This window comes from Vigna unguiculata, chromosome 1 (genome assembly GCF_037176805.1).
Source record: "Vigna unguiculata cultivar grain cowpea cultivar isolate G323 ecotype 2 chromosome 1, ASM3717680v1, whole genome shotgun sequence".
NCBI classification, from domain to species: domain Eukaryota; kingdom Viridiplantae; phylum Streptophyta; class Magnoliopsida; order Fabales; family Fabaceae; genus Vigna; species Vigna unguiculata.
Genome location: NC_140792.1, coordinates 40,156,614 through 40,177,549, shown reverse-complemented (window position 1 = coordinate 40,177,549; position 20,936 = coordinate 40,156,614). Strand labels below are relative to the sequence as shown.

General features: G+C 32.3%; 2 protein-coding genes across 2 annotated transcripts; one reads left to right on the top strand and one right to left on the bottom strand.

The window, feature by feature from the left end:
* Window positions 1-4,851: 4,851 nt before the first annotated feature.
* On the bottom strand, window positions 4,852-5,965 carry LOC146888978 (uncharacterized). The gene is made up of 4 exons (XM_085666898.1): window positions 5,909-5,965; window positions 5,440-5,763; window positions 5,115-5,338; window positions 4,852-5,041 (listed from the first exon to the last, which is right to left on the bottom strand). Exons 1-4 carry the CDS (start codon window positions 5,963-5,965, stop codon window positions 4,852-4,854), a joined length of 795 nt encoding a protein of 264 aa, XP_085523024.1.
* Window positions 5,966-11,030: 5,065 nt separating this feature from the next.
* On the top strand, window positions 11,031-18,456 carry LOC114194064 (pleiotropic drug resistance protein 1-like). Its single transcript, XM_028084110.2, has 24 exons — window positions 11,031-11,725; window positions 11,841-11,961; window positions 12,056-12,144; window positions 12,254-12,338; window positions 12,451-12,610; window positions 12,721-12,797; window positions 13,042-13,095; window positions 13,181-13,271; window positions 13,352-13,653; window positions 13,752-14,033; window positions 14,121-14,437; window positions 14,560-14,720; window positions 14,806-14,909; window positions 14,992-15,148; window positions 15,228-15,356; window positions 15,461-15,594; window positions 15,673-16,005; window positions 16,329-16,619; window positions 16,704-16,787; window positions 16,894-17,027; window positions 17,182-17,409; window positions 17,504-17,675; window positions 17,749-18,003; window positions 18,077-18,456. The coding sequence occupies exons 1-24, from the start codon at window positions 11,418-11,420 to the stop codon at window positions 18,341-18,343; spliced, it is 4,335 nt and encodes a 1,444-aa protein (XP_027939911.1). The 5' UTR covers window positions 11,031-11,417; the 3' UTR covers window positions 18,344-18,456.
* The last annotated feature ends 2,480 nt before the right edge of the window (window positions 18,457-20,936 follow it).

Genomic DNA, 20,936 nt, shown 5'->3' with positions numbered 1-20,936 from the left:
TGATTTGGGTACAGAATAAAAAACATTTGTTAAAACAAAAAGTATCATCTGATTTATGGATATTTGTTGGGCGAGTCAAACTTATGATGAGTGAACATTAAAAATAAGATTACAGTGAACATAGAGACCTTTCACTTATTGGACGAGCTTGATTTAAATAGACTCTCAGGGCCTATGTCCTTGGGCGAGAGTTAATTTTGAAAATGACAAAGAGGAAAGGAATATTTGGTGGCTGAGCGAGTCTGTCCTCACTGGACGAATTTATATGTGTTTGATTCCGGTGCTTGGTTCGCTAGGTGAGTAGCTTAGTTATTGTGCGAGTACATTCTTATAGATAATTCAATAAAGGTTAAAATATTTTTTTGATCCCCATTTTCGTCAAGTTTTTTCAAATAAGTCCTAATTTTGGTTTTGTGTTCAAATAGGTCTTAATTTTCGTCAATTTTGTTCAATTGGATCCTTTTTTTGCTAACACCGATGGCCATAAACAGTGACTGTCACGTGTCATTTTGTGTTTTTTTTGAATTTTTTTTTATTATTTTTTTATTATTTTTTAAAATTTTTAAATTTTTTTTTCAAATGTACACGTGTCAATCCAGGAGCGTGCCACGTGTTACTTCGTGGTTTTTTTGAATTTTTTATTTTATTTTTTTTGAATTTTTTTTAAATGTCCACGTGTCGACCCAATAGTGTGCCATGTGTCAAAGTCAATGTTCTATATTCAATTTGGTCCCTATATTTATTATTTTTGTTCAATTAGGTCCCAATTTTTGTTAACATTAACCAATTTGATCCTTATCGAAGATGTGACCAAATTTATTTTTTATATCAAAGTTATAATGATGTGAATTTTAATATATTATATAAAAATATTTAATAAAAAATGTGAATTTTAATATAAAAATTAGATTTAGTTTTAATTTGGAGAGGGACCAAATTGGTTAATGTTAACAAAAATTGGACCTAATTGAACAAAAATAACAAATATAGGGACCAAATTGAATTTAGAACATTGACTTTGACACGTTGCACACTACTGGGTTGACACGTGGACATTTTAACAAAATTTAAAAGAATTTTAAAAAAATTTAAAAAAAATTCAAAAATAAATAAATAAAATTAAAAAATAAAAAACATTTAATAAACATTTTAAAAAAATTAAAAAATAAAAAAAAAATAAAAAAATTCAAAAAAATCATGAAGTGACACGTGGCAGTCACTATTCATGGCCGTTAATGATTTAGGTGTTAACAAAAAAGGACCCAATTGAACAAAATTGACGAAAATTAGGACCTATTTGAACACAAAACCAAAATTAGGACTTATTTAAAAGAACTTGACGAAAATTGAGATCAAAATGTTATTTTAACCTTCAATAATCAAGCAAGTGATCTTGTTGAGCGAGTTTGTGAATTGTTTTATATGATTTATTATGGAATTATGGGAATTATAATGAAAATTTATAATGTTATTGATATGGTATAAATAATAACTAATAATAAATATAATCATTCATGCTTATATATAAAGGAAATTATTTTTTGTGCCACAATTACTTTTTTAATTTACCTTTTAAAAAATTAAATGAAAATAATTATTTTACTAATTTTACAATAAATGTTTTTTTAATTTGACTATTTTTTTTTAACTTAACTATTTTGTTGATTATAAAAGTATCTACAAAATAAATAAAAAATTTACAACAAAATTATAAAAATTATTTATATTTAATTTTATAATAATAATTTTATTATTTTTTACTATTATAAAAAAATAACACACATGTGTATAATGCAGGTATTTTCATTAGTTATACATAATATAAATTACAAAGAATAGTAAATAATTTCTAATGAATAATAAATATATAGAAACAAATAATAATTACAATAAATATTATAAATAAATATAATAAATAGTAATAATATGATTTGAAATAAATAATAATAAATAGTAATATTATTATGTTAGGGTCTAGTTATATTAGGAATAAATTAAATTACTCTTTTATTTCATTTAGTAATCATGTAATTATTTAATTATGTTATTATTATTGACAGAATGACATTATTCTTTTTCAGTTATTACATTTTATTATTTATATTATTATTAGAGAGTGAAAAATTTGTTGAAATTTTAAATATTAAATATGTTTGTATTTCACTTTTTCAAGATTTTTAAAAATAATAATTGTTCTGAAGAGTCATGAAAATGGGGAATTTGTTGAGCTTCCATAATATATTTTCAATAGTTTAGATGAGTCTTTGCTTAAATTATTGTTGGTCACATAATCATTTTATATGTGTTTCTTTTAATAGTTTTAATTGAGTGTAAAAATGTTATTATTAATAAACAATAACTAAATGATTCATAACAAATAATAATAAATATATAATTATAAATAATAATAATAATAATAAATGATAATATATCATAATAAATAATAACTAATAATAATTAGTGTTCTAAGGATATTAAATAATAATAATAATAAATAACCATTAAATTTTACACAAAGTGAATTGTTAATTGTGACATTAAATTTATTATAACATCATTAATCATTGATGTAGTTATACTTTATTTTAAGAACAAAAATGTGAAGATGTGTTATACACTATTGATAATTTATCTGAAATAAAAAAAATTAAATAATAATTAAATAATTTTAACATTGTTGAGAAGTTTCATTGAGTTTTCTTAATTATACCAATCAAATTAATTATTTCAAATTTTAATATCAATTATTTTATATTTTAGGTTAAAATACTCCGATGGTCTTAATTGATCTCAATTTCGTCCTCATTTTTGTAAATGTGTTTTAAATTAACCTTTTCCGTTATCAGTTCATAGACGGCGTTTATTCCTGATGATGTGGCTGTTTTGTGTATTCTGACGTGTCATTCACTTGTTTTGGCACATATGTTCTTAGTTTCTCTTTTAAAAAGAAATTATTTTCATAACATTTGAATGTTAGGGTTTGAAAAGGGTGAGGTGAAGCTGTCTCTTGCGATCTCAATTGGTAATATTGGTAATGTCTCCCTCTCATTCTTACTCATCCTGCACTTGCAATGCTTGGGAGATGAAAAATTCCAGCTTTTCTTCTCATGGAGGTGCAGTGAGGAGGTCCGATTTAACACCTGTTTGTTATTGCGGTGAGAAGGCAATCACAAGAACTGCTAGAACGGCTAAGAACAGGGGGAGAAAATTTTGGGGTTACCCAAAGTTCAAGGTACGATATTGTTGTTTTGGTGGATGTTTTTTGCGTATTTAGGATTTGGAAAACCTAATTTTGGTAATTGGTATGTAATTGGTGGTGTTGATTTTTTGTTGGACAGGGTGGAAGTGAAGAAGTTGTTGGATGCAATTTTTTTTCATGGTGCAGTGAAAATGTAGTAGACGAAAGATGTGGTCCTACGAAGAATGACGATGATGACACTACAACGAAGATGGTAGAAAGGGATGACCAAAGCAAATTAATAAAGACAAAGATGGTAGAAAGGGAAGGGGAAAACAAATTAATAAGTATCAAGAAATGTATTATGAGATTGGAAAAATGGTGAAAGTGTTGTTTGGAATGGTTTGTTTGTTGTATGTATTAAACATATTTCTATTCACCATGTATTAAAGTTCTTGCTGTAATGATTCCAAATGAATATGAAAGTTTCAGCACCTTTGGAATGTAATGACAAATCCATTTGAATTATTGATTTTTGTAAAGCATTTTGATTTTGGAACTGAAATATGGCATGGATATATTTGAATATACTGTATTGGAGTACACCAAATGTGATATAAAATGTGTACATGTAACTGGATTTCTGTGGGACAAATATGTGTTTGAGTAAAGCACCACATTCCTGTCACAGTTATTTATTCCAACATTGTAAACATCCATCCCAACATCAATTAAATGGTACCTAATATCAAAGACATTGGTCATCCATCCAAATTATCATACAGATCCATCCATCCATTCAATACTTAAACACCATGAATATACAATAGATCCATATATCCACTGCCTACACAAAATATTGTTCAAAATACCATGACAGTGGACTGCCCAAAAAGACTACATGTGTATTAACCAACAATCAACAAAAGTTTAAACAACATCTACAAAGCAGATTTAAACAACATCAAGGCTTCCAAACACGCCCCCTTCTAGCTTGGAGTTTGTTCCTCATTGGTTGGACAATTTGATTGCTTGATGCACGTTGAGATTGACTTGGTGGTGGCACTGATTGGGACTGATTGGCTAGTGCTCTTGCTGCTGGTAGTGGGCCTCTTTGCTGTGATGGGGTTGCTGCTGGTAATGGGCCACTTTGCTGTGATGGGGCTAATGCTGTTGGTGGGGCACTTTGCTGTGATGGGCCTGATGGTGCTAGTGGGCCAGATTACTGTGATGGGCCTGATGGTGTTGGTGGGCCAGTTTGCTGTGATGGTCCTGCTGCTTCTGGTGGTGGCGGTGGCTTTTTAGGACAAGCAGTTCTATTATGACCAATTTCCCTGCACACAGCACACCTTTTGCGAACTCCTCCTTTTCGTAATGCGGTCTCATCCTTTTTCAGCTCCCAAGGTTCCAATCTTCTTTTCTTTTTAGGTCTTCCGGGCATAATTCTTTTGATTGGTGGCAGGACATCAGGATATGCTGTAACTTCCCACAACTGGTGACCATTAATTGGGTAAACTACTGAGTTATACGTCTCCTCATACGTTGATTTCCTGAACCAATTGGCTATAAAATCTTCTCCTTTCAGATTCAAAAATTTTATGGCAGAAATTGCGTGGCAACAAGGAAGTCCAGTGATGCTCCATTTCCTGCAGCTGCATTCCATCTTGTCAATATTAACCACAAATTGTTCCCCTAGATCTGTTTTTGGCCCATCTCTTCATGATATAAACACGAATGTCCTCCAGCATACTTATTATTGGCTTTGTTCGAGTCTTCACTAGCACACTGTTGAATGCCTCACACATATTATTAACTAAGGTGTCACACTGGGCTCTTACAGTGAATCTAGATCTGGACCAATACCTAGTATCATATAAACAGATCAGTATGTATTAATGATGCAGTAAATATGGTGTAACAATTCATGGTGGCATACCTTGGAGGAATACCAATCAAGTGTTTGAATGCCTCTTCATTGACCTCTTTAATGTCCCTCATTATCTTCTCCCAAGCCTGTGGATGTGTTGCTCCTGCAGCCTTCCACATGAGACGTTTAAGATTTTTTCCGGGGAATTGCTTTCTGAAATTAGCATACAAATGCCTAACACAAAATCTCTGGTCCACTCTAGGAAGAAGTTCTTGCATAGCTGGGAGAAGACCCTGTGTGTATATGTGAAAAATAGTGATGTCAAAATTTGCAAACTGCATGCTGTTAAAATATAAATCAATTCAAATAATAAAGGTAATGTTTAAGGAATAACCTTTTGTTGGTCTGATATAAAAGTGCATGTTGCACAAACTGAATCCCCACCAAGATCATTAATTAGAAGCTCCAAAAACCATCTCCACGAATCCTTATTTTCTACTTCTACAACAGCATATCCAAGAGGGAGAATCTGCTCATTACCATCTCTTCCAATTGCTATTAGTAACTCGCCACCATACCTTCCTTTAAGAAAGCAGCCATCCAATCCAATGAAAGGTCTGCAGCACGTGAAACTGTCTTTGCATGCCTTCAAGCATGCATAGAATCTCTTAAATATAACTTCACCTTCTGTGTTCTCAACATTAAGCTTTACAGGAACCTGGATTGGTTCTCAGCAGTTCGTGTGCATAATCATATATTCTCCTAAACTGTTCTGAAAAAAACCCATCCACGTGATCTCTAGCAATAACTCTAGCCCGAAAAGCCATATTTCTAGAGATACCTACATTCCATTTCCTACTGACCTTGTCACGAATGTCCATGACCTTCATACTAGGGTTTTCTCTAACTGTCTTTTCCATCTTCTTGCTTAGCCACTTTGCATTCATTAATTTTACGTTGAAATCTCTAGAACACGTATGTTGATCTATTATTTTTCTAAGTTGTCATGACTTCACTGCACCCATATAACCACAATAAGCATACCAATTGCATTCTCCATTTGCTCCCAAACATTTAACTGAAACCCTCTGATTGTCATTTTTTACAAATTTTAAACTTTTTCCATTTGCAAGTGCATAGGTTCTAATTGCTTCAATGAATTCATGTTTCTCTGTGAAATAAGTTCCTATTTCCCATTTATAGTCGTCCATGTTTTTTGGCATTGTAAATGTAGGAAATGACCCATAACCTTCAAAATCATCTTTCACCTCATCAATGTCTGAACCACTAACCAATTCATCTGATTGCCACTCGAAATCTGACCCTCCACCCTCAGTCCTTACTTCATCAGAATCTGAATCAGTCGACTCTTGTGCTGTGTACCAACCTTTTCCATCAGATGCACTTTCAACAGCACATGGCACATTACCATCCCAATCTGAATCACTATGTCCATCACTGTTAATATTTACATCAACCAAACCTTCCTCATTCAATGATTCAGGCTCACCTTCATTTTCTTGTACTCCATCACCTTCATCAGCCCCCTCTTTTTCAACTACTTCTGGTGCAACACCTTGCTCACCCTCACCCCTCTCCTCTTCCACTACTTCAGCTGCAACATCTTGTTCACCCTCACCCCCCTCCTTTTCAAGTACTGCAGATTCAACATCTTGTTCACCCTCACCCCCCTCCTTTTCAAGTACTTCAACTTCAACATCTTCCTCACCCTCACCCCCCTCCTTTTCTACTACTTCAGCTGCCCCATGCTCATCAGCCTCATTCACATAGTTAACTACATCATCAGCCTCAGAAGGACCAACCTCCCCCATACCAACACCCTCTATCATGTTGATTATCTCAGGTTCTGTCATTTCATGAACCACATACAAATGAAATGCACCATTTAACGTTGTTAAGTTTGCCATATGAGTGGCCCCTCTATCATCACAAAGAAGCTCCAACCTATCTTCTAAGACAGTCCCACCTCCTAAACTATACCACAACTCCTTCACAGATACGTGTCCTAACTCTTTTAATCCAGCAATAACCTCAAAATATCCCCACGTATCAGGGTCACAGAACCACGTGGTTGTTTCCCCATCATATTCCAATTTCCCATTACTAAAAAAGTGGCCACTATGGTGGACCACCACTTGAAAACGATCAACAGACATGGCTATATATGCACCCTGTATACATTGCCCCCAAAGGAATTCAAATATTACAATTCATACCAACAACGACAACACAAAACAATGCATTGAAATGGGGGACCACAACTTAAGCAATTAAAAATGGGGGAACACATTCGAATACGGGACCACATACTATAATCCATACGGTCACCGATTAAAAAACAAAGTCGCATAGGGGACCACCAATCAAACGATTTCATTGTCGAAAATGGGGGGACAAGCAACATTTAATCACAAAATAAAAGCCATACAACATCATTCCCAACCAACAAAACCCTAAACAGCCAAGGATGAACTGATACTCACCTTCACGGTGTGGCGCTCAAGAACGACTACGATCAACGACACTAAAGCTCGAAAATCGAACACTGAAATGTTCGAGCTCACCTTCGACGACGCTGAATCTCACCTTCGTCGACGTTCACGGCATTAACGCGAGTCGCCCTCCCAGTCGTCATTCTTCAACACTCAGTTTCAATCCTAATTCAGTAATTTAGGGTTTCCATACAAATGCTTATTTTAATGAATAACGCCACGTACAAATTTTTCAGTCCTCAGATTAATGAATCAAGCCACGTCAGATAATTAAAATGAAGTTAACGTTAAAAATTTTGACACTGTTAACGATTGGGTTAATTTAAAACACATTTACAAAAATGAGGACGAAATTGAGATCAATTAAAATTCGAGGACCAATTTGAGATTTTTGAACCAAAATGAGGACCATCGAAGTATTTTAACATAAATGTAATTAAATCAAAGATCATTGATTATAAATAAAAAATAATATAAATAGATAATATTAATAATAAACTTATTCATAATAAATTGTTTCCCATGAACAATACTCTTGCAGGTTTGTGGCTTAGCAATGTTCCTTTGGCTCAACAGTAGGACTTTTGACTGCATTTTATATTATCAATTGTTATGGCTAAGCTGGGTTGGCGTGACTCGGTTGCTAGATACCTGTTTTCTTTCTTTTTATGCAAAAAAGTGACATGTTATTAAAATTCCTCATTTATCATCCAAAAAGTTAGAGACATGATGTTTGGATAAAAGAAGGCATGTTTTCTTGAGAAAAGTATTTTTCCACCTAAGATAATTGTCTAATTTGTTATGCAAAATGGATATTTTTTAGACACTTATCATGTACCGTCCTAGTCATTCAAGGCCCAACTCGATACTCAAAGATGAATATTAAATGTCTGTAAGCCGACTTAAAGTTTATATGTCTAAGAATTGAACCTAAATTTGTCTTGTATTTAGTTTAAATTTTATTATAAAAAAAGAGATATCTTGTATGTAGTTATTATCTTTGTGATTTTTTGTTATTATCTTAGTATTTTTTTTTTGTTATCCTTATAACTAGAATATTCCTTGAATTTTGAAAATAAAAACAATTTGTAATGTTTACCTATAAATAGAGCATTAACTCCCCCGACCAAATTACAAAACTATTTTGGTTTAAGTGTTCTCTACTTCACTTTAGGTCAAGAGAGTTTTTAGTATTTGTCTTTTGCCAAAACAAAAAGCAACAAACAAAAAAAAAAAAAATAAGCATCCTAATATATGAACTATCAAGTAATAAAGGGTTAAACATTTAAAAATTTTACAAAAAAAATAATTTGAGACTTCATTGAATTTCCTTACTTATTTCTTAAATACCTTAAATAGATATAATTAATAATAAACTTATTTGTAATAAATTATAATAAATGAGAATTAATAATAAATATAAATGACAATAAATAAAACAAATATAAATAATAAATAATAGTAAAATAATTTATAATAATAATAATAATAATAATAAATAGTAATAGTAATAATATAAATAAATAAATAAATAATAAACAATACAAATAATAAATAAGGTCAACTATATTCAATGTCTATTGATCAGATGATTGACTATGTAAATTGAGATCATGAGATAATAATATATGGGAGACCTAATGAGAAGATACATTAATTAGATGATACATATCAAAATGATCTCAACGGTCACACAATACAAGCTTATCATATTGACAAAATACAATGTTGAAGTTCTCACTTATATCATTAGATGATACAGTAAAATTGCTTTATCATATGATAATACAGTACAATAAATATAAACAAAATATTCAGGTGTGTTTATAATTATTAGATGAAACTATTAATACACAAATTAAACAAGTCTCTCTAACAATATTCTCATGCTTCCGGTCCCACCAACAAATACTTAAACTACAAACAATCACTACTCTACATCTTTTTTTCATATAGTCTATCTTTTATAATTTTAGATTGTCTTCTCTTTACATTTTTCTTCATCATCTAACCTTTGTATGTTTACAAGTATACTCTTTACATTTTTTTTTTCATGATCTATCCTTTATAATTTTATATCATTTATTATTTACATTTTACTGCATCCTTTTAGTAAAACAATTATATACAATATATTTCATTAAAAATATGTATAAATAACTTAAAAATACATTTTTATTATACAAAAAATCAAAATATTATTATTTAATTTAATAAAATAAAATACTTATATTAAATTGTAATTATATTTTAAATATTCAAATTAATATAATAACTATATTATAATTTTTTGAAATCTTGTGTCGGGTACACATACTAGTGAAGGAATAATCTCTTTTTTTTAAAAAAAAAAAAACAAAATTTATAGTCATTTCTGTGATAAAAATATATTATATTTTCATGTGAAAGAATTTCTTATTTTCTCGTAATATTTTTTTTTCACACATTCAAATTAATTTTCTTTTATTACATTTAATTATATTTTAATTTTTAGTAATATTAATTATATTTTACTATTTAATTATTTTTTTAACTTTTAATAAATGTATATCAAATAAATTATTAATTAAAATTGTATATCACTTATAAATATTTTTATCCATTAAAATAAAATAAAATTACATTTTAAATTATTATATCAATATTCATTTAATATTTAAGTTAACTGTACACTCTTATAAAATTTAAAACATATCAATAATTATTCTAGTGTCCTATTAAAACCGTCAGCAGGATCCTAATAAAATACCAACATTAAAGCATGCATTAAAAATGCGTAACTTAGTTTTGGTAAAGGTAAACAACCAGTTTAGCTTTGAAAATGACAAAAGTAGTACGTTTCAAACTAAACTACCAAAATTTGACTCATTTTAGGAAAGAAAACAACCAAAATAAAATTGAAAATTTGTAAAATCACACAAGTAGAAAATTAAACAGAAAGTTCTCTTTCGGTCCTACTCAACGTTTTAAGAAATATTAGAAAGAAACGTGCTTTAGTAATTTGAAAAACAAAGTAACCCATTTTAGTCAAAACAAACAATAATTATTATGCCTTTAGAGGTGTGATCCTAAGATTTGATGAAAGAGGAATCTGAATAATAGCTTTTTTCTTTCTTTTTGCAAGAGTTTCTTCCTCTACCCAGTTTTACGAATCTCCTTCCAACTATGTTTGATCCATATCATATCACAAGACCTGAGAATCAAATCCTTAAGGCCAAATGTGCTTACTACTCACGCCAACCTGTTGCTGCCTCATCAGTTTTCACATAAAAAAAATATGGTTCTGCTGTCCATAAAAAAATGTAACCTTTCTTGCAGAGAGAAAGTACTATGTTTACGTTACAAATTGAAAAATAGAAATGTATTTATTTATGAGTAAAGTCAACTCAATTTTGATACATATCTTGCTAAAATATAGGGTCTCCACTTCCCATATGTCTAACAGGTAATACTTCTTTTATTCAATATTTGTCTCGTGTGAACTAATAAAATAGTATAAGCATCTTCACCGCGTGAAGGTGGCTACACATGGCTGTGATCTCGCCATCATTTTCGACGTATCTCTCAGTTCTAATGAACTTTGCAAAACTTTTGTGCGCAGATATGAATATGTTGCCACTTCGAAACCCACCCACCATGTTTGACCCTGCGAAAAATGCATGCTTTTAACTCCTTCCTCAATCTCCATACATATATATCGTGTGTCATGTTAAGGGAAAGGAATGGGATCCTTTCAACCACATACAAACATCGGCAAAACAAACTGAGAATGCTTTTGCTTCTGGGAAACGGATACTAGGTCGTAGGGGTGGCTGCAGTATTTAAGGTTGTATTTTGTTTTGTTCTTTTGTCTGGTTGAATGGAGAGTGGGGGTAGTTTCAGGAATGGTAGTGCATCCATTTGGAGGGAGAGTGGTGAGGATATGTTCTCAAACTCATTCCACAGAGAGGATGATGAAGAGGCTCTCAAATGGGCTGCCATTCAGAAACTCCCCACCTTTTCGCGTATGAGGAAAGCTTTGCTCACTTCATCCGAAGGGGGAGTGAATGAGATTGATGTGCACAAACTTGGGTTGCAAGAAAGGAGAGTCTTGCTTCAGAGACTGCTCAGAACTGCTGAAGAGGATAACGAGAAGTTTTTGCTCAAGCTAAGGGAACGTATTGATAGGTCTGATTCCCATTCTCTTTTCTTCTTCATTAATGAAGCTGTGTGTATTTCATCGAATTTAACTCATGAATGGCCCTTCTCCTCCCATTTTCTTCCTTGGATTTCATGACATCAGAGTTGGGATTGATCTTCCTGCTATAGAGGTTCGGTTTCAGAACTTGAATGTCGAAGCAGAAGCTCGTGTAGGAAACAGAGCTTTGCCTACCTTCACTAACTTCATGGTTAATATTGTGGAGGTGAGTATTGGTATCAGCTTTCTTACATATAACATGACCTTACAGAAGGAGTTCTATAACTTGTTAATTTGGTTTCACTTTTTCTCGTTAAAAGGGTCTGTTGAACTCTCTTTGTATTCTACGAAGTAGCAAGCAACATATACGTATTCTCCAGGATGTTAGTGGAATAATAAAGCCTGGCAGGTAACAGTGAAAATGGTGTTCTATATATCTGTTCGTAGACTAGACCCGTATACCGTAATATGATAGCACCTTCAGAACCAATATAATGTTTCCATTTCCTCCTGTTCAGAATGACATTACTTTTGGGCCCTCCAAGTTCCGGAAAAACCACACTGTTGTTGGCCCTGGCAGCAAGACTTGATCCAAAATTAAAGGTTGGGGCATCAAAGAAAATAATTTTGTTTGTTCGAAAGATACTTTCATGTGTTTTTTATCTTTATTTTTAATATTGTATCTCTAGATAATATAGTGTGGTTTCTTGGTCAGGTTTCTGGAAAGGTGACTTATAATGGTCATGGGGTGGATGAGTTTGTGCCCCAAAGAACTGCAGCATATGTCAATCAAAATGATCTGCACATTGCAGAATTGACGGTCAGAGAAACCTTGGCCTTCTCAGCAAGAGTCCAAGGAGTTGGAACTCGTTATGGTTAGTCTGCCCATAATGTCTTTTGTTTAAATTCAATGTTGAAAACACATGCTAACATTGTCCGTGAAATTTAAGGTTTGATTATGTGTAAAAATTATGGCTTTATGCAGATTTGCTTGCAGAATTGTCCAGAAGAGAAAAACAGGAAAATATCATGCCTGATTCAGATATTGATGTCTACATGAAGGTAACAGAGTCCATCACTTGTAAGGAATGTGTTTGTCCCATTTGAATATAAAAGTCCTAGCACAAGAGCACACTCAAAATTATTTCATCACCAAATTGATTCCACCTCCAAGCTTTTGGGCCAGGCCAAAAATTAGGGGCACCAACCCCAACAGTTGCCATCTCGATTAATTATAGTTGAATCAGCAGTTTCTTTTTTTCCATACAGATATTAAGTGGTTGTCCTTTTGACTCTTAATATTCAGGCTGTAGCAACTGAAGGCCAGAAGGCAAATTTGATAACAGATTACATCCTAAGGGTATAAAATCTACTCTTTCTGAAGCTTCTCCAATCATCATGACTCATTATAATATTTTCTTTTAATCACTCATTTCTATTTGCAGATTTTAGGGCTGGAGATCTGTGCTGATACCGTTGTAGGAAATGCAATGTTAAGGGGGATCTCTGGTGGACAAAAGAAACGCCTTACAACAGGTAAAAAACATTTTTTTTATCACGAATTGTACTAAGTTTGCACCACTCAATAAAATGAATGTATAAACTTGTAAATTCAGGAGAGATGCTGGTTGGACCAGCTAAAGCTTTATTCATGGATGAAATATCTACTGGTTTGGATAGCTCAACAACCTTCCAAATTGTGAACTCACTCAAGCAATCTGTTCACATTCTCAAAGGAACCACAGTCATCTCACTCCTGCAGCCAGCCCCAGAGACTTACAATCTTTTTGATGACATTATTCTACTCTCTGATAGTCATATAGTGTACCAGGGTCCACGTGAATATGTGCTTGAATTTTTCGAATCATTGGGTTTTCAATGTCCTGAGAGGAAAGGTGTGGCAGACTTTTTGCAAGAAGTAAGTGTCCTTGTCTATTGTCCAATGATGTAAACTGTCTGCAAAAGTACTAGAGAGTTTTATAAATTAAATCTTGGCCATTGATTACTATGCTATAGGTAACATCAAGGAAAGACCAAGAACAGTACTGGGCACACAAAGATCAACCTTATAGATTTGTCACAGCCAAAGAGTTCTCAGAGGCACATAAATCATTTCATGTTGGGAGAAGCCTTGCTCAAGAACTCTCTACTGAATTTGACAAGTCCAAGAGTCACCCAGCTGCTTTGACAACCAAAAAATATGGAGTGGGAAAATGGGAGTTGCTAAAAGCTTGCTTATCCAGAGAATATTTACTTATAAAACGAAATTCATTCGTTTACATCTTCAGGCTGAGCCAAGTAGGTTTGGAAATTAGAATGGTTCATTTTATTGTCATGTTATCTAAAGCTTTTATTATCATACTGATAGCTTCCCCCTCCTTTTAGCTTGCTGTAATGGCATTTATTACCATGACCATCTTCCTACGGACTGAGATGCACAGAGACTCGGTGACTGATGGGGGGATATATGTGGGTGCATTGTTCTATTGCCTGGTTGTGGTTATGTTCAATGGATTTGCTGAACTTTCAATGGTCGCTATGAAGCTTCCTATTTTCTACAAGCAAAGGGATAATCTGTTTTTTCCTTCATGGGCTTATGCTCTTCCTGCATGGATCCTAAAAATCCCTATGACTTTTGTGGAAGTTGCTGTTTGGATATTCCTAACATACTATGTCATTGGATTTGATCCAAATATTGGAAGGTAAAAAGAGCTTTGTTTATACACATACTCAGCAAGCATGCTCGTTGATCTTTTCTAGTCTCATTTTCTACTTGGACCCTGCAAATAAGAAATGACATGCATTTTATGTCTACAATATGCAGATTTTTTAGACATTACCTTGTTCTTTTACTAGTGAACCAGATGGCTTCCGCACTATTCCGATTTATTGCAGGAGTTGGAAGGGAATTGAAAGCAGCTTTAACTCTTGGGTCATTTATACTAACTATCCTTTTTGCTATGAGTGGTTTTATCTTATCAAAAGGTACCATGAATACAAAATAGACCAATGCCATACTTTTCATTATGTTCTACGCTAACAATGCACTTTTGTTCTCTTTATGCCCCAGACAACATAAAAAAATGGTGGCTATGGGGCTTCTGGATATCACCTATGATGTATGGACAGAATGCTTTGGTAAATAATGAGTTCCTTACAGAGAGATGGGGACATGTAAGCTTTTAAATAATATATACTTGTATGTGTTCTTCATTATATAAATAGCATTATATTTGAACATAATCTCTTATGATAGGTTCTACCAAACTCTACGGAGCCTCTTGGAATCGAAGTTTTGAAATCACGGGGATTCTTCGTTCAATCATATTGGTTTTGGATAGGCGTTGCGGTTTTGATTGGATATACATTACTTTTCAACTTTGGCTACATCCTTGCGCTTACGTATTTCAGCAGTGAGGATCTTCAACTTAAATATTCAATAAACCATATAAGGTATATCTATCTATTAATGTGATAAAATTGATTTTGCAGCACCTGGGAAGCAACATGCTTTTATATCAGAAGAACCTGAAAACAATGAACAAAATGGTGGTACTGGTAATAAAGGAACTAATGTGATGAGATACATAAAATATAACTTTACCGAGCACTCAATTAAAGGTATTCTTCTCTTAACAACAGATAACACAGTCAAGTCTAGATTTGTAATAGTTCATTTTCAATTCACATTACATCTAACGGATAACGCTGGAACTACTTCACAGTGAGAGAGGGCGAAAGTATATGTGGAAATTCACCTTCCCATACTTTACCCACTAGCAATAGAGGAATGGTTCTTCCTTTTGAACCACATTCTATTACCTTTGATGAAGTAACATATGCTGTGGACATGCCACAGGTAATGTAGAAACGAAACAAACCATTTGAAAACTCTTGCATATACATACTGTGATTAAAAATTATCAAATACTTGCAGGAAATGAGAAACCAAGGAATTGTTGAGAATAAATTGGTTCTTTTGAAGGGTGTCACGGGATCCTTCAGGCCAGGTGTTCTCACTGCTCTGATGGGTGTCACTGGAGCAGGAAAAACAACTCTGATGGATGTACTTGCTGGTAGAAAAACTGGAGGATATGTTGGAGGGAACATCACAATCTCTGGGTATCAGAAGAAGCAAGAAACATTTGCAAGAATTTCAGGATACTGCGAGCAAAATGACATCCACTCTCCTCATGTTACTGTGTATGAATCCTTGGTTTATTCAGCTTGGCTCCGATTGTCTCCGGACATCAATGCTCAAACAAGAAAGGTTGGTATCTAAATGTTATGCCTTTTACTGTCTTTCAGGCTTATTCATTTTAGTTTAACCATTTCATTCGTGCTGCATTCTTGTCTAATCTGACTTATTGAAACAATCTAGTACTATTGCCTTTTCTGGATTGAGTTGTGACAAGCCCATACATTAGAGTTTGCAAGTAAATTTTCTCAGTAATCTGTAAGCGCCAAAACTGGAATCAATTACCATTCATGATTGGAAGTATTAAGTCATAAATAACAAAGGAAACAAGATTATGAGTGTCAAAAAAAAAAAGAACACACTTCGATGTTTGACACTGATTAATGTGGTTGCAGATGTTCATTGAGGAAGTCATGGAACTTGTTGAATTGAAACCATTAAGGCACGCAATAGTCGGATTGCCAGGTGTTGATGGTCTCTCAATAGAGCAACGTAAAAGGTTGACAATTGCAGTTGAACTTGTGGCAAATCCTTCCATCATATTCATGGATGAGCCAACTTCTGGGCTAGATGCAAGAGCAGCTGCTATTGTAATGAGAACGGTTAGAAACACTGTAGACACTGGAAGAACAGTTGTTTGTACCATTCATCAGCCTAGCATAGACATATTTGAATCATTTGATGAGGTGAAAAGCAGAACCAGTGTAGCAAATTTACTCTGCTCTCTTCCATAACCATGTTTCTAACCTTTTTGTCACATCAAAATGCAGCTTTTGTTGATGAAGCAAGGGGGGCAAGAGATATATGCGGGGCCACTTGGACATCGTTCTTCCAATTTAATTAGTTACTTTGAGGTAAAAGTAGAAATGCTATGAAAATAAGGAATACTGAACTCGTGCTTTGCTTCAAATCATCATCTTCATGCAAAAGTTTCACTCTTGTCATTCTTTTATTCTGAAGGAAATCCAAGGTATCAGTAAGATTAAAGATGGCTATAATCCAGCAACATGGATGATGGAAGTCACAAGTTCAGCAAAAGAATTGGAATTGGGGATTGATTTTGCGGATGTATACAAAAATTCAGAGTTATACAGGTATTTACAGTCCAATAAAACTACAGACTCGAAAGTAACCTGACAGAAAGCACTTAAGATCAAAAAATTCAATAAGTTTTTGTTTATTACAAGAACTATTCTCAGTTCAGAAGTAGAATGGTTGCTGATATATGGTCTTTGGCATTTGACTCAGGAGAACCAAAGCACTTGTTAAAGAATTGAGTACTCCAGCTCCTGGTTCCAAAGACCTTTATTTTCCTTCACAGTACTCAACTTCCTTCTTCACCCAATGCATGGCTTGCTTGTGGAAACAACATTGGTCTTACTGGCGCAATTCTCAATACACTGCCCTAAGATTTCTATACACAGCTATTGTAGCTGTTTTGCTTGGGAGCATGTTTTGGAACCTTGGCTCCAAAATGTAAGATCAAACGAGAAACTTGGACATGTGAATCTCCTTTGTTTTGTTGAGAGTGTTTGATCAAAACATGAAATTTGGCCATGAATAATTGCAGTGAAAAGCAACAAGATCTTTTCAATTCAATGGGGTCCATGTATGCTGCTGTTCTCCTTCTTGGTGTTAAGAATTCAAATTCAGTGCAGCCAGTAGTTGGTGTTGAGAGGACAGTGTTTTATAGGGAAAGAGCAGCTGGAATGTATTCAGCTTTTCCATATGCTTTTGCTCAGGCAAGCAATTCCACCTTTCTAATTTACCTCTGCATTCCTTCTTTCTAATATACATTTGTGTTAACTGTTGCAGGTTGTGATTGAGGTCCCATATGTACTTGGACAGGCTGCAGTATATAGCCTTATAATTTATGCAATGATTGGTTATGAGTGGAGTGTGCCTAAATTTTTGTGGTGTCTATTCTTCATGTACTTTTCTTTCCTCTACTTCACCTACTATGGAATGATGGCAGTGGCAGTCACCCCAAACCAACACGTCTCCACTATAATTTCTGCTGGCTTTTATTCAGTGTGGAATATCTTCTCAGGATTCATAATTCCACGCCCAGTAAGTTTCATCTTCCATTCGTACTTTATATGAATGATTATATTGATTATTCCTTTTTGGCATGGTGTAACAGAGGATCCCAGTATGGTGGAGGTGGTACAGTTGGGCAAATCCAATTTCTTGGAGTTTGTATGGATTGGTGGCTTCACAATATGGAGATATAAAGCAAACCATTGAATCCAGTGACGGAACAACAACAGTGGAAGGGTTTGTGAGAACTTACTTTGGTTTCAAGCATGATTTTCTTGGAGTGGTTGCAGTTGTGATAGTTGCATTCACACTAGTTTTTGCATTGGTCTTTGCTGTATCAGTGAAGATCTTTAACTTCCAGCGACGTTAAGAAAACATTCAAGTATTTTGTATAGAAATGTCGAATGTAACATTTGTAAGAAAATATCTTCATAACTAACTGTATTTATTATTTATCAATTATATGTACGATGATATTGGAAATTGAAGTGTGAGCCTTGTTGGGCACATAAATTAAAACCAGAACGCACACACCTTATGCAGAGAGAAAATGAGAGTTATTTTCTCATACACACATAAACTGAAAACTGCATTACATCAAAATAAAAGTCTAAACAAAACGGTAAACACACAATTAAGTGTTAAGCGTTAGTTCTTTATTCAAAATGACCAAAATTTCACCCTTGTTTAAGCATTTCCAAACTTGCGTTAACTGATATATAACTATCTCACTTAACTAGTCCAAATACACATCAAACAATTAGTCATGCTTTAAGTGCTATGCTTTTGTTTAATAAGTATCTACTCAAAACCATCATTGCTTCACTTAAACAATGTTCCCTTTTGCGATGAATATTTTTCACCAAAATTTATAATTGATTGACATACATTGTTCTTGAATATTCTGTGATGAAAAAAATAACAATATAATGATATACCGGACGAAATGATTTTTTTTTTTACAAAAAATTTGTATTATCTATAATAATATATAAAGATGATTTTCTATTTTGTGCCCATATTTTCAAATACCAATTTTACTTTTTAAAATATAGTTATTTATTAAAGTTTTGAAAATTGACCGTTACTTTTATAAATTTTTTAAAAAAATCATATATATATATATATATATATATATGCTTTTTCTCATATTCTTTATTTATCAACGGTTATTCTCTCATCTTTTTTTGGTATATTTCACTTTATTTTTAATAAATATAATTTTATTTTATATATTAACTTAAAAATATTATATTATTATTCTTTATTAATATAATATCACACATATTTAAAAAATACGTACACACAGTGTCTGTGGCCGTGTGTACGTGCCAGTCTCTTGTTATGACAATCGTATATTTTATCACAAAATTTATCTTCAAAAATTTATATCTATGATAAATTTGTTTATAAGAAAAGTGTACATATACTTATTTTCTAATTTGTCTTAGACCTTTGAGCTCAATGAAAATTAGTTATACATTACTCTTTTTATACAATTTATTTGATTTGTACTACAATTTCTCAAATTGAAATAAATTCTTAAAACATAAATATTAAGTAAAATTTACCAATAATTTAACTCAGTCTCACAGATAAAATGAAGGAACTGAGAACCCAGAAAAATATTGAACAATAAACATAAATAAAAGTTAGACGTAAAATAAATAAATGAATAAATTATAAATTTATATTAAAGAATGATATTTAACAAAAAAAAATTAGGTGTACCGAATGGTATTGAATTCAACACTACTCTTTAACGAACCCATTCTATGGTAGCACACATTAATTTCCCTAGCTACTGAAAAAAACGCTTTGAAGCGTCACTCCAAATTCTGATTTCGCCACCTCTTCCCTCAATTTCAAATCTGCACGTAATTGGAATTAGGGTTCAAAACTCAACACTTCAATTTGCACGTGCCAAATATCATACAATTCAACTTACCCAATTTAAATCAATTATACGCATAAAACAAAAAATTGTTACTATCTCATATAACTTAAATTAACCAATGCACATGTGATTAAGTAAAAAAGTGATTTATTCAACCAAACTTCAATTAAGAAGTATAACATATTTCTCCTCTTCATTTATTTCTAATATTTAAAAAATAAATCAAGCCATTATTTCTTATGTCGGTCCACGGTTCCATACCTATTTATTATTTATTCACCCTCGAAAGTCAAAATACTATTAAATAAATTTTATTACCACAGTAAGCTATATTCTTTATTCATCCACGTAACTCAAAATACTATTAAATAAATATTATTATCGTAATAAGAGAAATTTATTTACAGCGTAAAGACATATTTAGAGTCAACCAAAGTTAGGTTATCCCATTTCATTATCGTAAGCCAAAATGTTATACAGGATGATAATTTTAAAGTGAAAATTTATCCTCGTTTTTATCTCTGTACAATTCACATAAAATTTATATTCCATCCTTATCTTTTGGATAATGTATACTTATATTCATATTTATACCAACTTTATTACGATTTTTACTAACTTTACTACCATTTTTACAAAAACAAATTAGTCTCTAATTTTAAATTGAAAACTAATTTAAACACTAATTTGATAACTAAAACTTTAATAACTAGTATTAAAGATTGATTTAGAATTTAATTTAAAAGTAAATTATATTTTTTATTCATTATAAAAACTATTTTAGATACCAACAATAGTTTATAAAATGATATTTAACTTAGTTAATATAATAACTATTTTTTTTTTAAATTGATTGTTATTTAATTATTTTCGCAAGAAAGATATAAATTATGAAGTAAAAACTTAATAAATTATTATTCATAAATTACTTAAAATCGAACCGACGAGTAAGAGAAGTTTTTTTGGAAAGCCGGACAAAGTGAATCTTATTTAGAAGTCACACCAATGAAAACAAAAATCACATATTCACTTTAATGTCTTATTAATTCCTAATAATTTTTTTTTT